Source organism: Gymnogyps californianus, chromosome 1 (genome assembly GCF_018139145.2).
Source record: "Gymnogyps californianus isolate 813 chromosome 1, ASM1813914v2, whole genome shotgun sequence".
Taxonomy (NCBI): Eukaryota; Metazoa; Chordata; class Aves; order Accipitriformes; family Cathartidae; genus Gymnogyps; species Gymnogyps californianus.
Window position 1 is genome coordinate 127,438,275 of NC_059471.1, and position 25,869 is coordinate 127,464,143.

Sequence of the window (25,869 nt, forward strand, 5' to 3'; positions counted from 1 at the left end):
AAGGGTAGGGAGGGAGGCAGGGAGAGGCAGCGTGTGCATGTGTGATGAGCAATAGCTGTGGACCTTACAGTTGCTGCTAACTGCCCTGGTGTGTGTGTGTGCGTGCGCGCGTGTGTGTGTGTGAGAGAGAGAGAGAGGGAGAGAGAGAGAGAGAAGGAGGGAGGGAGAGAGGGAGGGAGTGGAGAGGGTGGGGGGAGAGATAAGAGAGAGAAGAGGAAAAGGAGAGAGGAGAAGGAAGGAAGAAGAAGGAAGGAAGGGGACAATACGATCATGCTGTGCTGTATGAGAAGAACAAAACAGGTAGAGCTGAAGATTTTTATATTTCTTTCCATTAAGAAATCTCCCAGGCTGCTGGGTGTCCGTGGGGTGCGTGTCTGCCTGAGTGTGTGAGGGGCTGGGGTAGGGGGGAGGCAATTTCAGCTGCTTTCAGCAGACGTCTCTTTTGCAATTCTTTAGCATCTTGCGACTGAAGGCTCTTTTCACACCCTGCAACATGACTGTTTTGCCTTTCCGGGGCTGGTGATGTGGGGAAGGGGGTGGCCTACATTCACATTTGGGGAGCTACCAGAATCTCCCCTCTATTCTTCTTATTATTTTTTTAATAGTGGGCAGATGTATTGCCTAGGATTTTCTGTCTGTGGTCTGAGGGTGTGGAGGGCGGGGGGGGGGGGGTGCGGCTGACAGGAAACGTGATGAGATCTGGCTCTACCTTGGAGATAAAGGAAGCAATTCTTCATCTTATGCCAAAAAAGAAAGGATGCCCAGTGAGCCTTGATCCCTGGTCAGAACGCTCTCTATTGCTCCTGGCTCCGATGAATGGGAAATGCTTTATGTGCATGTGCTGTGAGGTGGCTCGGAGGACAGGTGCATTCATTTTTTGTGTTACAACAATCTGAGCAAGAATTAACCTGAAGCTTCTTTTTCAACCTATGCTATAGTGAAAAATGCAATTAATTAATAACAAAAGCATTAGCCAGGGGAGGGGGAGAGTCACCCTCTTTGCAATACCCTTCATAGTACAACCAGTTAGACAACTGTGCACCAGCTGGTAAAGAGACAGAGGACCACGCCTCTGTTAGCTCTGAACTCGGGTGGGATAAGAGAAGCTCGCAGTGTGAACCTGTTGGAAACCAGTTCATTCTCTTTACTGGTACCACCTGGCTTTTCCTGTAAGGGAACTGGGATGATAAGAAGGTTTGGGTGGTGGCTAGTTTTCAGTGCCAAATTTTTTATGTCCAAAAGAATAATGAAATTGAAAAAAAATCTACTTAGATCATTCCCCCTCACCCTTCCCCCTTTTATTTTGTGTGAAAGCCCAAACCTGCTCCTGATTAAGAGAGCCTATTTTCACTGAACCTCTTGGACTTCCTCGGGAGGATGCTGGATTTATGCAGTTGGAACTTTGAGGCAGGAACTGGCCCCAGATATCTTTGTAAGGCATTTTGGAAACTTCCCCAAATTATGGATTTGTAAGTAGTGACAAGGAGCTTTGGTCCTTGTTCTGAGTGCAAAACTCAACTTAGTCTTAGGTACGGCACCATACTGGTTACTTTCTTTATATATGTGTACATTTATGTATCTCTTACAATATAGCACTGCAGTATTCTGGAGCAATAGCCTAACACACTGATGTGAGTAACTCCAGTTACTGTACAACAGCACAGTGTTGAAAGAAAATCCAGGTTAAAGTGTGTTTCTGAATGGAGATGTCTGTGTTATCAAACGAAGGAGCGATTTTGTAGAATAATGGGGAGGGGCAGGTGAACAGGATAGAAAGAGACCCTGCGTCATCCTGTGTTTTTCCCCATGCAGGTTTTTCAAATGCTTTGCAATTAATGATACGTTCACTAAAATCTGGAGGGAGGTGGTGATGGCGGGGGGGGGAACATGTTGCAGCCAGCCAGCCAGCAGAGCACGTTCAGATGGCAAATATGGGATGAAAAGAGCAGAGGAGGAGAAGGAAGGCAGACAAGGAGGCAGAGTGACAGAGCGGTGGGTGGAGGTGCACAACAAATTTTAAAATAAAGTAGGTAGCTCTGGGATTCTTTGGAGTCAGAAGAGAGCTATTGGGGGAGGGGGATAATTTTGCCCATACCATCACAGGTTGGGCACTAAAGCTCCTGAATAATATTCCGATTTATCGGTTCTTTACATCTCTATGGATTTACTCCTGTCGTTTTGTATTCTGACATATTTAGAAATGCATGGCATGCAGGTATCTTGATCACACATAGTCCTCTCTTCCCACTCTGTACATTAATCCACCGCATGGTACACACCCCTTTGCGCGTGCATGTGCAGCACACATCTCCACTCTCTGGTCGCTCGCATCTGTACTACACATATATGCACAAGCATACATGCACTCGTTTGCACATGCTTTCTGATCCTTATGCAGCCATACAACCTGAATGTGCCTGCCCGTGCATATTCGGTGGATGTTCCTGGGCTCAGAGCCCAACTCCTGCTCCTATACCTGAGTACACACCACAATTGCCAAACTGGCAATATAGCAGTTCGCTCAGCAAAGCTGGTGATACACCAGAGGAAGCTTTAATTTGGAGAAAAAAAAGACCTCGGTTTTCAGCTTGTGCTTTTCAGCTTGTGCTTTTCCTCTATCCCCACCCAGACCTTCCACAGAGAGAAAAAGATGGAATGGGTTCTTCAGCACAGGCAGGAGTTTCCTTCCCAAAATAAAGACAGCTGTCCTCAAATTATTTTTCAGGGGAAGCCCCTGGTGTCCCGCCTTTCTGGCAGCTAAAGAGCGAAATGTTGAAATTACAGGCTTGGGCGTGGAAGAAATCTCTTCACATTTGTGTCTAGGTGTGCCTGTATGTGTCTGTCCTCCCACCCCTCAAAGACAAATATGTTCACACACTCGTACCTTGCAGATTATTCTTTCTTGTGGGTGCGATGCCAATGTGAAGAGTGAAGTATCTGACTGACTGTGCCTGCCCATGAGAGATGTAGATAGCTTGGTGTTGTCATTTCTGCCTACAGTTGATTGCAGCTCTGAATCTGTGCCCACAAAATATTCAGCTAAAAGGTGACATAACCAAAAGGCTGGGTCAAGCAATTTCTGAAAAACTGAACTTAACCTTTACTGCCAGCAAGGGATGCAGTCAGTAATACTCAAAGCTGGATAGTTAGATAGGTGGCTAGGAATGCAAGTGTTGCATGCACCGCATACTAGAACAGATGGACGTTATGGGGGTATGTGCTCAGTATTGGATTGCATGAGTGATTAAACAATAACCCGCAAGCAGGTTTCCCACTTGTGGGTGAGATGAGTCTCATTCATCACCAGCCATATCCGACGCCTTCCCTCCCCTTCTGTCCTCTCCTCCTCACCCCAGTGCTGGAGAGCCAGCGGCTGCAAAGGTTTAAACCTGCCACACCCATCAAATCAAAGGAGGGAGGGGGGAAGAGGCAGTCTGCATTTCTTTCGCCTTCCACACGAGCAGCATGAATAAACAGTGCTGTACCTCTAAAGATGCAGTTTAATGCAATTGGAGAAGGAGAAAGCATTAGGGAACTGTTCTAGCAATTACAGCCAGCCGGTGAGGTGTCTTGTCATTCCAGGAACTGCAGAGGTGTGCAGGAAGGAGGAAATGGAGAAAAAGAGAGAGGAAGATGCACGCAGAGTTAAGGTTTTCTTGCCTCAGAATATTAAAATGTCTTGGACCTCATTTAGAATAACAATTATGCCACACAATTCTGATGCTTCAAAACTTGCAAGACATGGTCTTACCTTTAAACACCAACGTGGAGAGAGGAAAAGGTCTCCACCTCCATTTTAAAGGAAAGGTCTCCACCCGCACCCTTCCTCCCTCCACTTGCCAGCATGGTGTAAATCACCACTGACCATTGACTTCAGGGCCGAGGCGCTTCATCTGCACCTGGGGAGAGTCTAGCCACTGCCTCTGCCTTTCTGAGAGACACAGAGCGGTTTTTGTGCTTCTTCCAGTAAACAATTGCTTCATGGAAGTTTAATTACTCCAGGTCCTTACTATTTCTCTTCCTGGAGCAATACCCCTAGGATTTCTCCCGAGAAGCGTGTCTCCAGAGAAACACCCCTCCCATCACCCTGTCCTCCTCCGCTGCCTTTGCTGACTATTAGAGACATTGATTTCTCCTAGATCGCATAATGTAACTGTTCTTAATGGCACAGACAAGCCCCCTCCTAAGGAACTAATTGCTGGCAGAGCTTCCAGGGGGAGGACAGCGGTAATGCTTAGTGGGAAAGAAACCAGTCTGTTGATCCAAATTGCCTATTGCCACTTGCTCCTGAATGAGAGTCCCAGCAAAAAACAGGCAGTACCCACCGGTACGTAGAGGCGTTCCTGCTGACAGGGCTGCGTTGAATCTTGTATCTGCCTGTGCCAGGCTGGGTACACGTGTGCAGCCCGAGGAACCGACATGTATTGTCTGAAGGCTTGTCCTGGCCTAATGCTGAGGGTGACTGAATGATCTCAGAGCTGCTCCTGCCTCAGCATAAGAAAATGGGCTGTAGCTGCAGACTCTGCCCATGCCATGCTGAGAGGGTGGGCATGGCTTGGGGATGAGGGATGAGAGGAACCCCTCCTCCAGTCATGTGGCTTTGACTAATTAAAAGGAGAAAGTGCAAAGAGGTTTCACCTCAAGTCCGCTCTCATTTCAGGCCAGCTGTCGTGGATTCTGTGATGCCATCCCAGGATCTAGTAGCCACCCTGCACAGACATTGTATTTCCCTCTCCCCATTTCCCAGAGAGCAGGAATTCCCCACTGCTGGCAGCTGCCAAGTTGCAAGGCCTTCTTGTGCTAGTGGGAAGGTGAACTGGGCCCTTTGCCCATTGCAAGATGAAAGGAGGCTGATAGTCTTGCATGATGTCAATCAAGGATGTGTATACCTGCTTGGGTTCACATGCTGTGAGGCATGTGCTCCCCTCAATGACTCTTGTCTGCTCCACGTGCAGAGGGCATGGGGCGTAAGTGAGCTCTGCCTAGTCTGTACCGAGCAGGCATGTATATGCTGAGGGATTGGTGTATTAACAGGTAAAACAGCAAGCATAGCCTGAAGATTGCCTCTGCTTTTGGCTGAGATAGTATGAAGCAAAAGCACCAAGTACATATAACCTGAGACCTCTGCGTGCTCCCAGTAGGCTGGTGGTGCATTACTGACTGCCGTTTGCTCAGTCCATGCGTTGCTGGCCCATGCATCCTTCCCTCTGTACAACTCTTCTGTTGTCCCCTCCTCCTGCACATAAATGACTTGCATCTCTTCTGTGCTTTGGGCTTCCTCCCTACACAGGGAGGGCTTTATTTCTATTTGAGAATGAATGATAGCTCTGATGACAGTTCTAGGCTAAAGACACCTGAGGATGGGAAACCTTTTGATGGCAGCTCTCTGTGTTGATGCCCTTTGGAAGTCGCTGTGTGATTCCCCTGTTTGCTGTGGGTCTAACAAGTCTCAGGGTTAGATTTGACAGCAGTCCATACCTGGCTGTATCTGAGTTTTGAAGGCCCAGTGTCCAGCTGTAAGGCAACAACCATAGCCCAGTAGCTCTACACAGGGGAATGCCAGGCTGGTAAGAGGAGGTCGGTCATCCAGAAAGGCCCAGTGGAAGGTGCACATGCCTTGCTCGTGGAAATACCAGAATACCTTGCTGTGGGAATACCAGAGCAGGTATCCGGGTGAAACACCTTTCAATATCTGAAGTCCAAAGTCAGAGTCTGGAATCCATCCACATTCATTTCATCTATAATTCCAAGATCCTCCTGAGCACGCCAGGAGGTGACATGTAACCTCAGAGCTCTGATGGCCTCATGTGGAGAAGGTGTTTATATTTCCTTAGGGCTATCTCTATCACCTGCTGACTGTGTGTGTAAAACTCCATGGCTTTTCATGGTTGCAAGCACCACAGGCTAGTAGTTAGTATATAGGAATTGGTTTCAGGAGAGCAGGTTTCTTTTCCTAGCAGTGCTATTAACCTGCTTTCTGACTTGATCTAAGCACAGTTTCTCTACCTGTCATGGCTGTCTCTACAAGATGCTTCTTTAATTTGGAAACTGAAAAATTAGTGTGTGGGAAAAAAAAAAGGATTCAGATGCCCTCAGTTGAGAGGTGCTTTAGACAGGCAAAGCATTGCTTTAGCCATCCTCAGTCACTCCTGCAGTGCTTGGATGTTTACTAGCCACTTGCATTCCTTTAACACAAACCACTGATTTTCTTCCCAGACCCAGACTTTATTACTGTAGGCCAGAGCCTGAGAGTAGGGCTGCGACTTAGTTTTCTCCCTGCTCTTCGCTAGTGTGCTTGCTCCTCCCCTACCAGCATAATGATCCAGCCTGTAGCAACATGCAATATGTGTATGGGATGGAGGAATAGTGTAATGAAAATAGTGATTTGTTTTTAATATAACAAAAGGAATTTGTGCTTTTGGAGTTACACTGATCCTGCTTGTCTCCACCTGTTATTCATTTTGTCTCCTCTCCCCATCTGTTCTGCTCCTCGGCTTCCTCCTGCTCCCTTGACCATGCAGTCCTCCTGCTGCTGCTTCTCTCCTCCAGCTGGGTACCAGCCCTCCATTAGGCTGTGCTTCTTGGGGACTCCTGCTGGCAGCATCAGCCACTACCACCAGGGTCTTACTCCCTTCACCCTTCCTGGCACTGGTGTCTGAAGGGAAGCTGGTAGGAGGGAAAACTACATGAGTGCTTCCTTTGTGCTTCCAGTTGCTTTTGCAGCTTCCCCAGTTCTCCTCCGCTTGGGTAGCTGTCGCAGCTACTGCAAATGAGCACCTATAGACAGAGACAGCAAAGTGGTGCATCTTCACCTATCACATTGCTGTTAGCGTAGGTGAAACGTTGCCCGCCCCCAGCAGGCGGCTGGGGAGGGGTATGGCTGCCATAGGAGCAATGCATACAGTACAAACGAGTATGACCATTCCTGCTTTCTTGAGGGTTCATACTTCTTCTGGGCTTGTCCCTTGGCTACTAATGCCACTGTCGGGTGGCAGGCTGTGCTCCAGCTGTCTTGTTGGCCTGAGAGGATGTCCTGAGCCTGCCTTCCTCCCACCAGGGTTGGTTGGCTTTGATGCCTCGAAAGGGAAGCCAGGATGTACTTATATTCTTTTAAATTATAACCAATAAATGTCAGTCCCATTCATTACTCATCTTACTTCTGAAGTTTCTTGAATTAATTCCAGCCATGATCACAGTATATCTCTATTTATAGAAAGCCGGGACATCTCACAATATTTAAACATTCTCTCTGTAGGAGAGAACGTTTCTGTAAGGGCTGGTAATTAGTAAAGCTAATAGGCTCTAAAAGAATCCTACTCACTTGGTTTGAATGCCCCTAAAATTTAGGGGTGCAAGGGAGTGCGTTTGGATCTGAACCTAGCTCTGAAGCTAGTTTTATTCCACTCTTCTCATAATTGCCTAGGAGTGAAACTGTGGTCTCAGGAACTTCAGGTTTTTTATGAATTGGGATGATTTCTAATAATTGGTGATGTCCAGAATAATTTACAGTTTCGATTGCTCTTATAATTGTTAAGACTATTATAAATTGGCATCCAGTTCATCAGACTATTGAATGCAGTCTAATCCATTTATTTTATTAATAGTATCCAATGACCTTATAAATCTGCAATGTTAAGTACTCAAGGGTGGGCAGGTTGGGGCGGCATGGTACCATGCTTTGTTGTTTTGCACAAGATGCCAGTAATTTATATTAGTTCAAATTGAACCCAGCAGGACGTAAACCACAATGGTTTTGAACTGACCATTGTTCTCCTTGTATCATTCCTTCTTCTGTCTGCCCACAGCTTTAGGAGTAAGGTATTCGGTAGTGGATTTATAAATAATTTAACAAAAATCATCTAGATTTGGAAGGGTAGACATAAAGAAACAAGTATCACTTGCTGATTTGCTAACAGTAAAATTTGCAGCCATTTAGTTTCATGTAAGAGTGAAGTCCACTGCTGGAAATCACCTGCTGAGAAAATGCAAGGAGGGCATCACCTGCTCATCTGTGCCTGAGAAGCATGGTGCAGCTGGGAGGTGGTACTGGAATGATTGGGAACTGGAACGATGGGAAACTGAGGCAAAGGGGCTTTTAGAAGCTGGACCAAAAGTTATCCTCAGCAGGGACACTTCACTGTAGATTGGAGAGCTGCACTGAAATGGCGCTTGTGTTCCTCAGAACTGGGAGCACCTTTTTTAGGGTCAAGATTTCAATTGTTAGCTTGTTATGTTGGAGTAGTCAGGCTGGCAGCTTGCAAAGACCTGGATTGCACAGGCTAAGTTGGAATCTGTCAGAATGGAGACTTTGCCTGATCAAAGATGAAAAACAGTGGGTTTAACCCTTCCTGCTGTTTGCATTTCCAGTAGAAGACCCAGAGGAACTTCAAGCCCTACATAGAGTTTTGAGGACAGACACCCGCAACAAAAAATTGATGTTTAACATTGACCGTTAAAATTGCAGTCAAAAGCATGATAAGGATCCAACCAGTCCCACGTAAAGCACAGGATCTGGCAAATGGCCTTTCCCTTGTATCCTAAATTCCAGTCAGAATACCATCTAGAAAAGATTAAATCCTAAGGAAAGGACGAATGGAGCAAGGAAAAAAGATCTCCCCCAAAAATAACTGAAGAACTGAAGCTAACTGAAACCTCCATGAAGTAAACAAAAGTTGGATAACTTCCAGAGGATAGTTAGCAAAGTTAATATGTGAATCAATACCTGAAGCTCCCTCTCATATGGTAAAACTAGATATGCAGCAAAAAGAACCCTCCATTATCATGCCAGTGTACAAGACTCTCTGGAAGATAAAAGGATTGACCAATTAGTGAAAAATGAGCCCTAATGGCTTATAGAAACTTTTAGCAAATCTGCCTTCAAAGTTCAGTTAATTTTTCCTTATGTTCTTTGTTTTCTTCCTTTGAGTCGTATGATTCCACAATTCAGAAAGAGATACCATAAGACAATGCCTTATCTTGTAGAATTTCATTACTTTTTAATTAACGTGTGATGTGAAATGTATCACAGTATTTTACCATTGTTCTAAACTGAGAAATAAGGGATTGTTGTAAGTTGAAGTACCTTCTTAGAGGTGTCTGTCATAGGCTGTAGAACTTTAGAGCTTCCTTCCTTTCTAGCTGTGGAGGTTCCTAAAGTCCTAAGATTATTACACTTAGACCTGTAAAGTCCCCTAAACGTTTAAAGGCTCCTTACTGGCATGCCTAGATGATCCTTAGTTTTATAAGCAATAATCAATTCAATACCTACTTAACAGCTAAGCTACCGTGGGATCTACAAATCAAGTATTCTTCCAGTTGCTTTCCCTGCACAGCCAAAATGGGTAAGTTTGTCAGAGCACACAGGTCAAGTGTTCACGCAGAATGCATCCAAGAGGAAGGGAATGTACTTCCTTCCTTTTATCCAGAAACACTTCGATTAAAGTATTTACCCAGAGATGTGGTGAATATGCCATCTCTGCCTGAGTAGATCTGTACCCCCACCTCCCAGCAGAATGTGCTATTAGGCTATAGAATATACTGGGACCAGTGTTTCCTGGAGAAGCTGACCTATTTTGCACAGACAAATAAAATATTAATTGGGCCAGAGCAAGGGAGTGAAAGAATATCATCCTGACTCTCTACCTTAGTGTTTATGGCACTTGTGGAGGGGAGGGAAGAGCTTTGCTTAAAGCTTTACATCATACATTGTCAATAAGGCCAGAGCATTTTATGCCCATTTTGCATGTCTCCAGTAATGTGGTCAACGGCAAGTTGATGGCTAAAACAATTAATAGGAGCCACAAAGGAGGAAGATCAGGATCTAGGAAAAGGGCAGAACAAGTCAGGAGGTACTGATGTAAGATGGTTGTTTCAAATCATCCTAGCTTTTTTACAAAGCTGATGGAAGCAATCTCTGAACCATGAGCTTTGAATGCTTTGAAGACTCATGAGGGCTGGATGAGGTGTTAGAAGGCTGAAAAAGAACAAGGAGAAGATAAGAAATTACACACTACTCAGTTTAAGTTCATTCCTGGAAAAAAAAAATGGTGGAAAAAATCAAATAAAGGAGATTATTAGGAGCCAGCACAGATCTGTCAAGAATAGATCATGTCAAACTAATTTAGCTTCCTTCTATAACAAGCCTTGTGGATACAGGGGAAGTAGTTGTCATACCTTGTCATTTGTAAGGATTTTGATATTATCTCACAGGCTTTTATCATAAGTGAAGCAAAGAAACATGGTCCAAAGGAAAACATTACAGCAGGGATGCAGAACTGGTGTAGATAATCGTACTCAATGAGCAATTCTCACTGATTTCCTGTCGAAACAGAAGACTCTATCGAGCGGGTTGCCACAAGATTGAGCTGTGGCCTGTTAGTGCTTCATGTTTTCATTAAATACATTGTACTTTATATTTTAATTTCAACCTGGAGGACTGTCTAGAGGAAGTGTTTTTTAAAATCTACAGATGGCATGAACCAGGTATAGGCTGGTGGAAATTACTGGAATTCAAGACAAGCTTGTCAAACCAAGGACCTGGTTTGAACAGCATCAGAGCAAATGTAAAGTGCTCTCCATGGGAACGATTAATAAATTGCAGCCAGCTGTCCATGGGAGCCAACAGGCCAACTAGCTGTCCTTCAGGAGGGGAGACAGGGTCTCTAGAGGACCACAAATTCAATGTTAGTCTAGAACGTAATTCTATAGTCAAAAAGGAAAACATCATCTTACCAGGTTGTGCAAAAGGGAGTATAATCTGTAAGCACATCTAATAAGCCTTCAGCTCTGATGAGCACATGTAAGTCTCAGCTGAAATGTCATGCCTTAGTCTTGTACTGCACTCTAAGAAAGTGTGGTCCAGTGAGAGAGAGTGCAGACTGGGATAATGAGAATTGCTGGAGGTCAAGGGAAATATAATTTGTGAGGAAAGACTGAAATAATTAGGCTTGTTTAACCTAAAAGGAATAAGGCTGAGAGAGCTCAGGATGCTAGTCTGGTGAGTGCAAGAAAACGGCAATAATCTGTTCTTCGTGTCCAGAGTGGATAAAACAAGGAGTAATGGTCTTTAATGGGCCATCAGAATGATTCAGACTAGACTTTAGGAAGAGTCCAAAAGGATTGTGATGCACTGGAATAGATTGTCTGAGAAAACTACTACAGCTCCAATCACTGAAGGGCCGTAGGAGGTACTTCTGGACCAGAAGATGGACTAAAAGATCTCTTGTGCTCTCTCAACACTATTTTGTATGATTAGTATCAAATATTCACTGAAGCAGGAACTGGACCCAATCTGTCCTCTTGCAGAAGAGTGCTTAACCAGTAGGCTATAAAGCTATATTTACTTCTGTGCTCTCTCTGTCTCTGGCCTCATGCTTATTTAATTCTTCCATGAGAAAAGCCTAAGAACTTAAGCAGGAAAAGCTAGGAGCAGCTTACTCTAAACAGTCTTCTGTAGGAGGAAGGTAAGACTTGAGATCTTTTCAGGTACAGTAAAGAGTTGAGTCAACATCTCCCATAATTTAGTGAAGCTAGTCTCTCCACTGAGATACTAGATAAATACCTATCTATCTACTGCGTGCTGTCAGAGAGGAACTATAATTGTTGTCTCTTTCTGGGCAGGGGTTCAGGGCTTGGGATCCAAAACAGAAGACGCCTCCCTGATAACCAGAGCAAGATACCTAAACCCAGACAGTTTAGATGTCACTCTGTCTTCAGCATTTGCTATAGGCAGGTTCAAAAGGCATTTATTTGGTGTATTGTGATACTAAGGTGCCTAGTTCTCCCCATATTTTCTGGTGGACTTAAGACTATGGTTTCTGCAAGGCATCGCACCTTCTTCCTAGACTTAGCTCCAACATCTGTCTTCTGAACACAGACGTCTGCTGGAACTCCACACTGAGGTTCCCTTTTCATCATCCTCAGGAGAGAATTATTACAAGGGATTTATCAGTTGGCGGCTTCTTCTACCTGCCTGACATGAGTTGTCTCAAAGCATTTATATGGCAGTCACTCAGAAATTCCCAACTGGAGTGCTGTACCCCTACTAGCACTCACCTTCAGTGCTTAATCCCCTCTGCTCTCATTATGATGTGTCCCAGCGGTTGCTGGGAATACTGAATAAAACATGCTGAGATATAATATGCACCTTCACTGGATATATTCTTATGCAGCAGAAGAGCTACTGCTGCATGAGAATATAGAAGAACTAAAGCTGACCTGTGGTATCTTCCATTATCACATGCTGAGTCCATACAACGCTCAGGAAGATATCCTTTCTTTGGTTATTCCAAAGCCTTTACACAACACAAGAAGGGGAACAAGACATGCTGCCTATAGTCAGGGTTACCCAAGTTTTCGGGGATGAGATAAATTGTAGTAGTCAAAGACAATCTTTTCAACTACATCAAATTTTGCTGAGCTTTCCCTGTTTGGATTAGAATTTTCTTGGTAAGGGTCTTCTTCAAATAGACATTGTGGGTTTTTAATTTGTTATTTGGCTGTATCTGTTGAGATTAGAGGAATAAAGCTTTGAAAGTGTAAAGAGTTTTGCAACCATTTAATAAGCAGCAGTTGCGCCTTTATAATATAAGGAAAGAGAATGCCGTTATGATTGCAAATGATGAAATTTTCTATTTTCTTCCTTTTTAGTTTACGTTTTTAAAATAAGAGATTGAACACTTTTGTTAAGCATACATTGAGTTTTCAAAGTCAAACACTTAGAATATGGAGAATTAATTAAAACGGTTGCCTATCCATCTTTAATATGTCTTCTCTCACGTATAGGCATAATGATGCGGTCCTTAATTACAAAATCAAATACTAGTGTATATTTTTTTCAATAGGATCCCTGTCTCATTCAGTGCACAGAATGGAATATACTTAGGGACTGAATGAGTTTTGCCATAAATGAAGGTGTTTTCTATAGGTCTCCTGTTTCATTTACTGCCAGTGATGAAGGTTATGTATTGAATTGGGCAAGGGGCTGTTCAAAAACAGAATAATGGTCTCATGTTTTGGCAATTGAATACTGCCGTGAAGAATTAGGCTTTTTCCTGCCTTTTGCCACGAGTTCCTATGTGATGTGAAAAAGCCATATAAATGAGGTTTTCCATGGGTGGCCACTAATTGGCGTGTTCTCATTTTCTGGGTTCTCAGTCTGAGGCACCTGGGGTCTGACTTGCAGAAGTGCAGAGCCAGTATTGTGTGGAGTTCTGCTCTCAACACGCACAGAGCTGGGGAAATGCTAATCTAAGGCATTGCAAATTAGGGACCCAAAATTAGTGGGTGCTCTGGCCGTTTTGACCTTAGCCTCTTTGTGTCTGATTTCACTGTCTGTAAAATAGAGATAACAACCCCACCTACCTCCCTGGGAGAACATCCATTAAGGCTCGTGAATCACTGAGATATTATGGCAAAATAGCACCACAGAAAAAGACCATGAGGAAATTAGTATTCTGCATTCGGTGATAGGTTTGAATGATGTGTGGCAAATAAGGCACTTTGCCATGCCTGAAATTAGGATAACGGGAAAATACTGAATCGCTACGCACTCAGTGGGCTCTGTCTGTCCTTTGTAGTAGCTGGGGTGGGGGAGACTTTCAAGAAAAAAAAAGATATGGTAAAGACTATTATAAGGCATATGCAGAAGGGAGTCAAAGCGAGGTTTCAGAGGTAGTCTCCATTTTACATTTTCTGCTTCAGACTTTACCGTGTGCCCAGAAAGATGCTTGTAAGACAGGCTTTTTATGTAATAAAGGAGTCACGCTGCTTTGTCCTTGTGCCTGTGAATGATGGGTTGCAAAATAATTGGACAAAAATGGGCCAAATGTGTTATCACTGAAACTAGTACTACACTTTTCACTGGTGTCAGAAGATGTCAGCTGAGATCCTTAACAAATCAAGCCTGGAACACTCTTGTTATTACTCGCTTTGTATGTGAGGAAACTGAGGCACAGAAGAAAGTGGAATTATCTGCTGAAGTCATTCTGCCTGTTTTCTCTATACACAACCAATAGCTTTTAAACTAGTATTCACATGCCTTGCATGCATTAATCTAGAAATGACAGAAGAAGTATGAGTTTGTTCCTCTCTTCTTCCTCTCCCTTCTCCTCACCTGAAAGAAATAGCTTGAGTAATGAAAATTGCTTGTTTGCTTTATTTGCCAGTCACTTTATATTTGTGTCTGTGGCAGTGGGGCGTGTATCTGCCTGCAGGACTCCATGGGAGGATCTCCTGAGGAAGGGCTGAGCTGGAGAGTTGAGGAAGCAAGCAAGTCTATGGTATCACAGGTCCTATGTCCTGACCTTGGTGCTGTTCTCATGAAGTTCAGGCTCTCGGTTGCTGCCCTGGAGGATCTCCAGGTGGGGAGGTTGTGCTCACACCAGGAGAGGCAGTCTGTCTGGAACGTAAGCTCCAGACCAGGATGGGCTTAAGAAAGAGGTCAGAGCCTTCAAACTGGGCTTAACAGGGAACCCGAGAAGAGGCAAGAACCTCGGTGATACACGCTCATACACTTTTATTAATGAGAGCTTGCCTGGGGTTTCTCCTTAGTCTGAATACGCTGTTGTTATTGTGGAGACTATGAATGTCTGTGTTGCCTTCCTCAAATCTCTGGTGCATAAGATGGGACGCAATTTTCTGGCCAGGCACAGGTGGGAATTTTTCCCACCATTCCTACATATGGTGGCTGCTGATGAACATATGTTGCCTCCTAGGCCTCTGTGCCCATGAATTATCTCCAGAAGAAAGTTTACTTCTCCCAGGGGGGCACAGAGCAGCCTAACATGCTCAAGGGAGAGTTTCTTAGCAGAGACTGAAATGGAAATACAGAAATCCCAGTACAGAAATTCAGAAGTCTTGGAAAAAAAGGAATTCATCAGCACTCCGTACGCATGGAAGAAGAGTTGTGCCTATGTCTGTTGTCCTGAGACATGCCAGCATGGCATGACACTGTAAGTCCGCCAAATCTAATCGCTGGTTATGGCTTGAAGCCTATGCCTCATGGGGATACCCTGTCTCCTGTTTTGAGGACCTTCTGCTGAGATTGCCCTCCATGGCAGCTTAAAAGACCCTCCTCTTGCTCCTCTGGAGTTAAACCTCTGGCTGTCAGGACTGATTCAGAGTTGATGGTCAAGGTAGAGTGATTCAGAGAGATACTTCATGGAGGCAGTGTAGGTGGCCAAAAGAGAAGGTCCTGTTGGCAGGTCTGGAGGAAAGACACTGTCCCTCTGCCAGTTAAGAATGGAAGTGGAGAGTCTGTCAGTGTAGGGAAGAAAGAGACCTTGTTGCAAAGTGAATGTGTGGTTGTCTCTCTGGGCCAAACCTGATGGATGTTTGCCAAGAAGGTAGTGGAAATGTAGGTCTTGTGTTAGCATTTGTGAGGTGGTGGGGATTTTGTAGTCCCTACTGCTCCCAAATCAGATGGGGTTTCAGCCTACCCCTCGGGCAACCCCTGCCTCTGGCTTTGTCACAGAAGCGTACACTGCCACAGCACAGAAATTAAGGAGGCAGAAATGGCACTGGGCTAGGTCAGGAGATAATTTTGTTGGAAGCATCTACAATCGTGTGGCTCCACTGGCTTCTTCTCCCCATAGAAGGAGAAGCTCTGACCGCAGCAGATAATACTGCAACTTGTAAGCACCCACTCCAGAACTGAAGGGGCCTTACCAAGCTAAGGTAAGCCTTCTCATCTCACAGAGTGCAGTAAGTGGCCCCACTGGCAGGGCTTGCTTTCTTCTCTTTCTCTTCTGTGGTTCTGACCTGTCCCTGCAGAGAGCAAAATGTGCTCCTTGTTGCTCTGCCTCCTTATATCCAGCCCCATTCAGTTCCATCTTTCACATATAATACATTTCATCTCAGCTTCACACAGTATGGTATTATCAATGCTGATATCCCTAACCTGTAATTTTTCAACTTCTCTCTTGGGTACTTGCCTCTAAGCTTTTCCTGCTGTCAGGCACAGGAGAGGACAGACTATGCTGAGTACCTCTGAGGGGTACCATACATAGGTTTGGTTGTTGTTTGGAAATTCATTTGTGAAAACTCTGAGCAGTGCAGAAATGCCTGGAGAAGCTAATCAGAATTGGAGATGGGCATAGTTTTAAAAAAACATAAGTTTCAAGTACTGTGGTGTAAACAGGAGGTCAGTTTGCTGCCAGTGGCAGTGAAATAGCACTCAGTTATACAGAGCACAGGAAAATGCTGAACAGGATTTCTGTCATTCCTTTGCTCCACTTTTATCAACGCCCTGTGCTTCTGCCCTGCAGCACCCCTGCTATTCCAGGTCTGATGTTGCAGGGTAGCCACTGAGTTGCTGAAAACTAGGCAAGGATATAACTGATCCTTTGAACAAAGTAATTCTCTGTTCAATAGCTTTTTGTACATATTAAATGATTAAATCTTTAGGGGGCTTTTCCCTGATGCAGTAATTGTGCACTCATTAAATTGCCAGATAAGACTTACTTTCTATTAATTTATTTTTTGCTAAGAAAAACGTTTCGTTTTCCACTCATAATCCTGCCTCACCGAATTCAAGGATGGCCAACTTGTGGCTTTTAAGCCACAGGCAGATACTGAGCAACTGAAGTATGACTCCCACAATGGAGATAGATACGTCACATTACTAACAGCACACTGCTGATGTTAGGACTACTTTTTTATCAGTATTTCCATGTGGGAGGAAGCCCTCAGGGGCTTCTGAGGCCAACAGCTCCCTACAAGCTCTGGGACTCAGCTGGGCACCCAGCCTCACCCCATCCCACACTGGGTGCTGTGACCCTGGGGAGCCATTGCTGTTTTCTGCCTGGGAGCTACTTGTTGAAAAATCCCTCACCTCGCCCAAGGTACTGGGTAGGGGTTTGACACCTCTTGGACATTGGAAGGTTTTTTTTTTTAAGATGCTCATGAGGCCAAGAGGTTTGAGCTCCCGTGATTTAGTTAATTGCATTTGAGAAGGTGAAATCTGGGTAAAAGTTGAATTATCCTGCATTACTAGGAGCGGAAATAGATTTAGGCTTCAGCTGCAACATAACCTAGTCTATGTGTGAAAAAGACCACAGAGGAACTATGTTAGAATAAAGTTATTAAGGCTGCTAAGTCAAGTATTAAAAAATTTGCCAATATTGGAAATGCAGTTGCCTGTGCAAGCTCAGCATGGTCTCCTCTTGTGAATGTGTTTCAGTACACTTCTAATAACAGGAACACATCTTATTTTTCTTTCCAGGGATTCCTACCACATTCAGGTCACAGAATGGACAGTGCTCACTTAATGAGCAGTTATTCAATATTTTGTTCTCTCATAATAAGTCAGCGTGTGACCCCACAGCTTTGCTCAATAAATACTATTCAAACTCTGCTCTGAAATCAGAAATACTAATTTACTAATTTTCTCCTGGGCTGTCTTGTGATTCTGAGCACATCCCTAACATTACTTAGTAAATCTTTGCAACACCCATGTGAGATAGATAACTGACTATTTTTACTCCATTTTTGCAAATGGACAACTGAGGCACAAAGAGAGAGTTTGGTCAGCAGGAATCCCTGATTTTGTGTACTGAATTTGAGAAACGAGGACCTGACTTTTATTATTAGTTTTTATTTTCAATTGCACATATCTGAAAACATCTCCCATTACTGTCAGCTGCAGCTCTGAGTGCTCAGCACTGCTCCAAAGCAGACTCAAGGTGTCTGAAGCCAGCTACTCAGAGATGCAGAACATGCCACTAGGAATCACCCTGTGAAAAGTATGGGCCAGGATAACAGAGGAATTCAGCAGCAAAGGTAGGGCAGTGCTGTAGGACAGCCATCTGTCGGCTGCCCTAACCCTGAGATCCTCTGTTCTCCTTTGGCAAGCCTCTGCCTCCTGCATTTTAACTTTCCAACTTCCAACTGCAAAATATAGGACCAAGATTTTAGTGTAATCCCTTTATACCCCTGAGTTTCCTAAGCTTCAAATATCCAGCTTTCCTACTGACGCTTTAAGTCTTCTTTAAGCTCCTTTGTTTTACTTCACAATCTTTCAGCAGATATTTACAAGCCTAGTTCCAAACAGTGGCAGAGTTGTATCAGGTAATTTACAGAACTGTCCTAACAAATAAGATTTATATAGGCAGGAGCCTAGCAGGATTTTCAAAGAGCCTTGGTGCCTCATTCGCACTGGTTTCAACAGGATTAAGGCAAGTAGGCATTTGTCAAGATCCCACCATTCGTTCCTTAAAACCTGGCCCTTAAACTTGATTGAAAGAAGAATTAATGTTGACCCACTAGAGGTAAAGCATAGGCATGTATACTAAAATGTTAATAATTCATGAATGTTTGTAAAGTGCTGTGAGAGTACAATCTGGAAAGCAGGCATCTTGGGGGAATGTGTTATATTTTCTTCAGGCTTCAAAATAATTGCTTCTGCAACCAAAGCAAAATACAGGTGGAAACTTTTTTCCTCTGCTTTGCACTGAGAGAAAAATGTTAGTTACCTGAAAGCCCCAATAGGTGCTCCAGTTTTACACTGAGTACTCTCAGATATTACTGAGGATTAGGCAGACCCCAAAACCTTGAGTTAGTGACTGGTTTGAAAGAGTACAGAAAGTGTGCATTCATAACTCATTCTTTCTGGAAAGGATCAAATGACTCTCGTTGAATTTAATCTGTTTGAAAATATTCTGTATCTAGGCTTCATTTCTGATTTCATTTCAGCAGGATTTAGTGAATTGGTGTCGTGGTTTAACCCCAGCCGGCAGCTAAGCACCACGCAGCCGCTCGCTCACTGCCCCCCCACCCCCGGGATGGGGGAGAGAATCAGGAAAAAAACTCGTGAGTTGAGATAAAGACAGTTTAATAGGACAGAAAGGAATGAAAAACAATGATAATGATAATAATAATAATATGACAATAGCAATACTAAAAGAATTAAACTATACAAAGCAAGTGGTGCACAATGCAATTGCTCACCACTCGTTGACCGATGCCCAGTTAGTTCCCGAGCCGCGATCCCCCTCCCAGTTAACTCCCCCCAGTTTATATACTGGGCATGATGTCATATGGTATGGAATAGCTCTTTGGCCAGTTTGGGTCAGCTGTCCTGATGGTGTCCCCTCCCAGCTTCTTGTGCCCCTCCAGCCTTCTTGCTGGCTGGGCACGAGAAGCTGAAAAATCCTTGCTTAGTATAAACACTACTTAGCAACAACTAAAAACATCAGTGTGTTATCAACATTCTTTTCCTACTAAATCCAAAACACAGCACTATACCAGCTACTAGGAAGAAAATTAACTCTGTCCTAGCCGAAACCAGGACAATTGGTTATGCAAACTGACTTCAGGCGGTGGATTTCTTGCAAATTACTCACTCCACTATGTTTTTATATATATATATCTGTGTGTGTGTGTGTTTGTGACATGCAGTTTGTGATAGTTATACAATATGATTTCGTCTCTCTGACTGGGAATGAGGAAAAAGAAAGAGTTACCAAAAAAAAGAAAAAAAGAAAAAAAAAAGGCACACTCCTGGGCTAACATTTTAGGTAAACATTCACTATAATGGAATTTGCATGATTTGTGTCTATATTCATGGCTGAGGGACCAGTTCATCTGAAAAGTAGAGTACAACTAATGACATAACCTGTCCACATAACGTAGACATTTACATACCATAATCTTTGTTTCATTTGAGCAGACGTACAATTTGCTTAATTCCAATGGTGTGTCTTATGAAGGACTTCTTAGTATTGTTATTGTTAATGGGTCAATAAATTGGACTGGCAAGAATCAGCCTTGTCCTGTGGCTTCCTGAAGAAGCAGGAATTATGTCTTTCTACCAAGAAATGGCTCTATATTTTAGATGGTGCTAGGAGAAAGCAAGCTGGTTCCTATAGTATCTGAATTGTTTTTCCTCTGTAAACCAGTATGCTGCCTGTGCCCTTTCTTGTGTTCAGCACGCTCCCATTGTCTTGACTCCTGTTGCTTGTTTCATTGCTTTCTTTCTTGGCACCACAAGGGAGGTATATCCCAAGGAGGTAGAAATAATAATGGTTGTCATCATCATAAATCCTCATGCATTTGGCTCTTCTCACAGTGGGCACCTCTTCCTTCATCTGGAAGCTCACCATTAGGACAATAGGAGCCTGAATGGAAACTCTTGCAGAACCTCTGAGAAGTGTTTGACATCCATCCATCCATCCATCCATCCATCCATCCATCCATCCATCCATCTTACTTGTCCTAGCCTGCTCCAGCTACCCAACTTCTTGACATCCTCAGAAAACTCCTAAATGTGCTGAACAGCATTTGGGGGAGGCTGACTGGAAATGGAGTAGTCAGACTCAGGACTGTGTTTAACAATCTGCGTGGATTGCTATCTATCTATAGGACACTCGACCATTCATAAGTTCCCCTAAGCTTTCCCCCCCCCCCCCCCCCTAAGTGCTTAGCTATTTTCAGCACCATCTATGTTCATGGCTGCAGCTTTTCCTACTGCCTTTGGGATTCTGATCCACACATTGATTTATTTTTAGCTATATTGCTAATTATTATTTTTGTGAGTATAGTGTTTCATTATTCATTAAAGCTGGGGAGACATTTTAGTCATTTCTCAGTAGAACAAATGTGAATTCAGTAACGAAAGTAAGATCTCTGAGTAGGGTTTAAGAGGGCTAGGTAGAGTGATCTGGCAAAGAAGGATGGTATGACAGGTGAGAGCTATTGATATACGAAGGAGTGTTACTACGAAAGCAGAAACAAACTCTTCTCAACATGGACAAGACACAGGGGGCTGGCCAAAACTCTGGGAGGAACTCTTTAGTTCACCAAAGGAATAAACTGCCAGAGAAACCCAGAGAATCATCTTTGGGGGAAATGTCCAAAGACTGGTAAAAAACACTGCTCTTGCAGGGTGGGTTAAAGATGAAGAAAATCAGCCCTGCTGCAGTGCACAGGGAGGGCCTCAAAGATCCTGGAGTTTTCTAATTATTTGCTTTTCAGTGTGTGACAAAGCTGTGCAGTGTGAACTGGCCCTCACTAACAGAAGAGGAACACTGCACATCTTCTGGTGTTAGATCGTCTGTGCATACTTCCCAGTGCTTTCTGTCTGGCTTTGCACGGGATCCTGAGGGAAGGAGGTTCCTATTCCAGAAACTCGCAAGTCCTTCTCAGGATGAAAACTTTCTTTCCGTATCACATCTGCAGCAGAGCAGAAAGAAGTGGAAGGAGCTTTGTGCACCCTGCCTGCCCAGCCATCCCTTCGTCCTCGCCAGGGGTCCCTTTTCCCTCGACTTCTTTGCCAGGGGGGCTGCTGAGTAAAGCCCTCCACAGGGAGGGCTCCAGGGGTGCCTGGATGTACAGTATGGTTGTGCTACAGATGCACCAGATACAGAGTGATCTAAACTGTGTGCCTGGGGAAAACACATTACAATGCACAGTGCTTTGAGGCTACTGCCATGCTTCCTGACTGAAGAATGGAAAAAAGCTAGAAGACTTTAGGATGAAGATGTTTAAAGCTTATTGAAGCCCCTTTTTAATAACAACTTAAAGATGGGAAGCCCAGGGAGTGAAAAAATGGAAAGAAAGAACAGCTCTCCTACAGCAGGAAGCTTAGGAGAAGCTCTGGGTGACTACTTAAATGTGGCTGTGATATACTAGCCCTTATAAGTGGCGAATCCAAACACTTGTGGCTTTTTTCCCTAGCACATCTATTCAACATGTTCCTTTTGGCTGGAGGTCTTTATAGCACTAACTTAACGGTGTCCACAAAGGGTCTATCACAGCATGCACTGCAGGCTTGCCTCCCCCCTCCCCCTTTTTCAATAGGGCTGTATACAGTAGAGGAGCAAAGTAGGGAACAAAATGGCTCAAAGCCACATGTGCATTTCCCATAGCTCAGTGCCAGTCTCTATAATAAGTGATTAAGTCCCGAGGCTACTGGGTCTCGTGTTCAGCTGCCTGTGGCCCAAAAGAATCTTTCCAATCAAAGCCATGTCTGTGCTCTGGTGACAACCCTACCTGAAGGATGGGAGAAGGGTGTGGCGCAACATCATACCTTTGGTGCTGTGCCACTCAGGAGTGACAGCTGCAATCACAGGCCCAATTCATCAGTTTTACGGACCTTGGAAAGCACTGAAGTTACACAAACTGGGCATGATCTCAGGCAGGCAAGCCCAGTTTCTTGGGTGAAAGAAGCTGTGTCATACAGGTCCCCTCTGGAGACCATTTTCAGGTTCTGACAGACGCTTATGCCTCCTTTCAGGATGTTCTCATCCTGCACTGACAGGAGGGAATAGATAAGAGCACAGCTTAAATATGGCACAATGCTTTACCTTGCTACAACACATATTCTATGAAGAATTCAGATCCATAAGAGGGGTCCATGTCTTACCTGTTGCTTGTGGTGAGTTCATACACATGCTGTCATGAGAGCCCTATCAGCCACCTTGCAGAAGATCTGTGGAGCAAACATCAGCACCAGTGGTACCACTGAAGTAAAGGTGGGTGGAGAGAATGGCCAGGGCAAGCCAGAGGAAAAAGTACATGTGGACGCATGAGGGCAATCTCTGGGTCAGTCAAGCCCAGATGGGCATGAAGATCCACAACACAAATTAGTAAACTGAATTTCCGTGAAGATCAGAGCCAGCACTTAACGCCATCATTCTCTGCCTCCAGCAGCAAGGCTGACACCTTGTCCTAGTGGAGCTGGGGCTGGTGTTAGCAGGGTCAGGCAATCCCATGGAGCAAGAAGCAGAGCCAGCAGAGCCAGTCCTGGCTGGTAAGGAGAGGCCATGCCACCGAGACCCGTTGAACCTTTCAGAACCAGAAGCTGAGAAAAAGCCAGCTGCCCCAGTGAAGAGATGGAGTCTATCTGGAACAAAAGCTGAAGAGGTTATGAGAGATGATATCTTAGGCAGAGCTGTTTCGGAGCCAGTTTATCAAATTACATAGACCTGCAACTCAGGTTACTTGGGTTTTGCTGGGGGCAGCTCTGGTGATTTGAAAATTGTACTCTGCTCCTGGGGAATGGAGAAGCTGTTGGCTAAAGGTGGTGCTGTGGGTTAGGCTCTCTTTCAGGAGATTAGAAAAACAAAAGGCAAAGGTTTGACCAGGAGGATAATGTACAGTAAGAAAGGCAGTACCGACTTTACCGTGCTTGCCAGATCCTGATCAAGAATCCTGGTTGCTACCTTCTTCAGGTCACCCTGTCATTTCAGGTGGGATACACACCCCTGTCCCCCTTGAAGTTCAGCTGCTGTGTGTGGCTGTGGGCACAGGTAGCAGCTACAGGGTTTCACCCCAGCAGTAGCTGCAGTTCAGGAAGAGAGAGACCTTTTCTTCTTTGTGCAGGTGCTAGGTGTAAAGCAGTGGGGGGTGAAAGGTCCTGTAGAAAAATCACTGTCCAGACACTCTGTGGAGCAGAAGTTCATTTTGTGGGAAGACAGAGGATGCTGGTGCACAGTCAAAGTGTTTTCCTCATTGAAACCTTAGTTGACATGAACATGGCTGATGGGACGGTCTGTGATAATTGAATGGGATATTCATGAGAGCACCTTGCCTGCCCTGCAGCACCACAGCAAAACTTCAGGTTTCAAGGGCAGAGTAAGCATTGCCCTTTACATTTTACAAGTAGGGTGACAGAGAGCTACAAGTGAAGGACTGAAAAACCTTCATTCCCCACCTGGATTTCCTCTCTCATATCTCCCTGCTGCCTTGGAGAAGCTGCTCCATCTCGCTTCCCTCCTCCACTGTCCAGGATGGGGAAGGAGCAGGAAAGGCTCAGCCCAGAGCTGTCACACATTAACTCACCCACATCCAAATCAGCCTGCTTACTGACAGGGCCAGCTCCCCAGCAGGGCACTGTTGAGAGGCTGACACAGGGTCCTCTGGACCACTGCTAGCCCAGTGCTCATGGAAATGACAGCCAGGGTTGTGCAGCGAGGTGGCATGGGCCAGAGAGAGCACTGCCAACACCTCTTCAGCTGTGGCACAGTCCGTCATGCAGATCTGCTCCAGGAGACCCTGCTCAGCTATTTAGCTGCCTGTTTTTTCTTGGTATTTCCCGCTGTCATGCCCTTTGGATGTGGATCAGTGATTTTCTCTCTCTCTCCCTTGCACTCTCCCTTCCTCTGTATTGCATCTCTGTCACTGTGCCTCTTATTTGCCTCTCTTCCATTCAGTGCCTTGGCTTTGGACAGGTTTTCCCTCTCTCCCCGCCTTTCCTTTTCTCCTCTCCATTTGGTTCTTTTATTCTTCCCTCTCCTCTACTCTCGTTGCTTTCCTTCTCTGCCTTGAGCTCTGTCTTCTCCCTCCCCTAGCATTCCGCCTTACTAGACCAGCTCCTCACAGTGCCCCTTCTACCCACCCTGGGTTTTAGCCCACACCTCCCCTTCCCTGCTCACCCCTGCGGTGGCAAAGGCTGGGGCTGTGCTGGGGGAGAAGGTCACTGCTGCAATAGCAGAGCCCATCCTCTAAGCAGCTTCCCAAGCCACTGGGAATTAGTCCGTGCCTTGCTTTCCCTAATTGCTGGGGATGTTTGTTTGACTTTAATGGACTTTCAAATACTTTCTTAGAAGACAATTGCCCCCATTTCCAGTGACATAAACTAAAATAACAACAACAACAATAATAATAATAATAATAATAGAACAAATACAGCCCTGAACTTACCATCAAATAGGGAGGGAGCTACTTTATACTTAGTTCTCTCTCATCGCTAGGTTGAGAGATTTCATGGTGTTGGCAGTCACTGCCAGAAGGAGGTACTAGAGGAGATTCAAGGTTAACAGACAGGTTAAAAAGAAGGTTCAGAGACTGGATGGACTTGGGGCTTGAGTCTTGCATTGTTGCTCTGCTGGCTGCAAAAACCCTGGGCAAACCAGCAAGGAGCACAAGCGGGTGCTGAGCTAGTGACAGGGCCTCAGTCTAGTTGCCCATGGACTGATGGTCCCAGCACGCAATTCCTCACCTCTAGGTGCAACCAAGAAAGGTCAAGGTAGCCTCAGAGACCAACAGTGGAAGGGCTTGTAGTATCCCTGCCTGCAGTTCACTCAGGTTGGGGAGAAGTACGGATACTTCCCATCACCAGAGCTGGGTGCAGCCCTGTGTTCCTATGGAGGGAATGGGGTAGGAGCTGCAGGACACAAGCTGCTGCTTCTTGTGGAATGGCTCTAGAGACCTTGCATAACCCTGGACTCTGGGGAAGCTCAGCAGCTGCCTGTACCAGATCTCAAGGAAGCAAGTCTGAGCTGTAAATTAGCCTCTGGCCCTTGGCTGCAGCTAGAGCAGAAAGAAGCAGATGTGTCCAGCCCCTCATGGGGGCAGGCACTCTGAGCCTCCAGAGGTTAATAAAAATTCCCTGAAAATTTTTGTGGAGTCCAAAACTAAGCAAGCAAGGGAAAAAAGAGAGTAAGAGAGAAAAGGTGGGGAGGGAGAGAGATTGATAATCCAGGGTTTCATTACCTGTTCATGGTCAGCAGACCATGGGATTCAGAGTCAGAAGGTGTTACTTTAAAATAATTCACATAGCAGCAACCATCCTTGCCTGAACTGCCCTGAACAGGACCACACAAACCACATAGTTTGAGCCTAGATAAAATTTCTCTTTAGTCCAGTGACATCCAAGCTTGTGTTTCTGTCTAAGCCCATCTGCAGTAGAAATGACATATTCTTTGAATGGACTTTTCTAATCAAAACATAGTTCAAGGGAAATTTTTCACTTGGTCCTTTTGCTGCATTTCTTCAACATGGTCTATTTTGGGACTGGATTTACACTGTCAGCTTGGATACCTTCCTGCTTCATTTCCAGGCTTTGGTCCCTTGATCTGAATGCCTGCTGGCTGGCTCCTTCTGGAGCAACACAAGTATTTCCCTCCAAAAAGGAGACTAGGCACAACTGAC

The 25,869-nt window shown here is 44.9% G+C and overlaps 1 protein-coding gene across 1 annotated transcript in view; it reads left to right on the forward strand.

The window, feature by feature from the left end:
• The first annotated feature begins 247 nt into the window (after positions 1-247).
• The window catches only part of GAP43 (growth associated protein 43), a 56,527-nt gene continuing 30,905 nt past the window's right edge, over positions 248-25,869 (forward strand). The window contains exon 1 of the mRNA XM_050910782.1: positions 248-300. Within this exon, the coding sequence (XP_050766739.1) occupies positions 271-300 (30 nt within the window). The 5' untranslated portion in view covers positions 248-270. The remainder of the gene's footprint in view (positions 301-25,869) is intronic.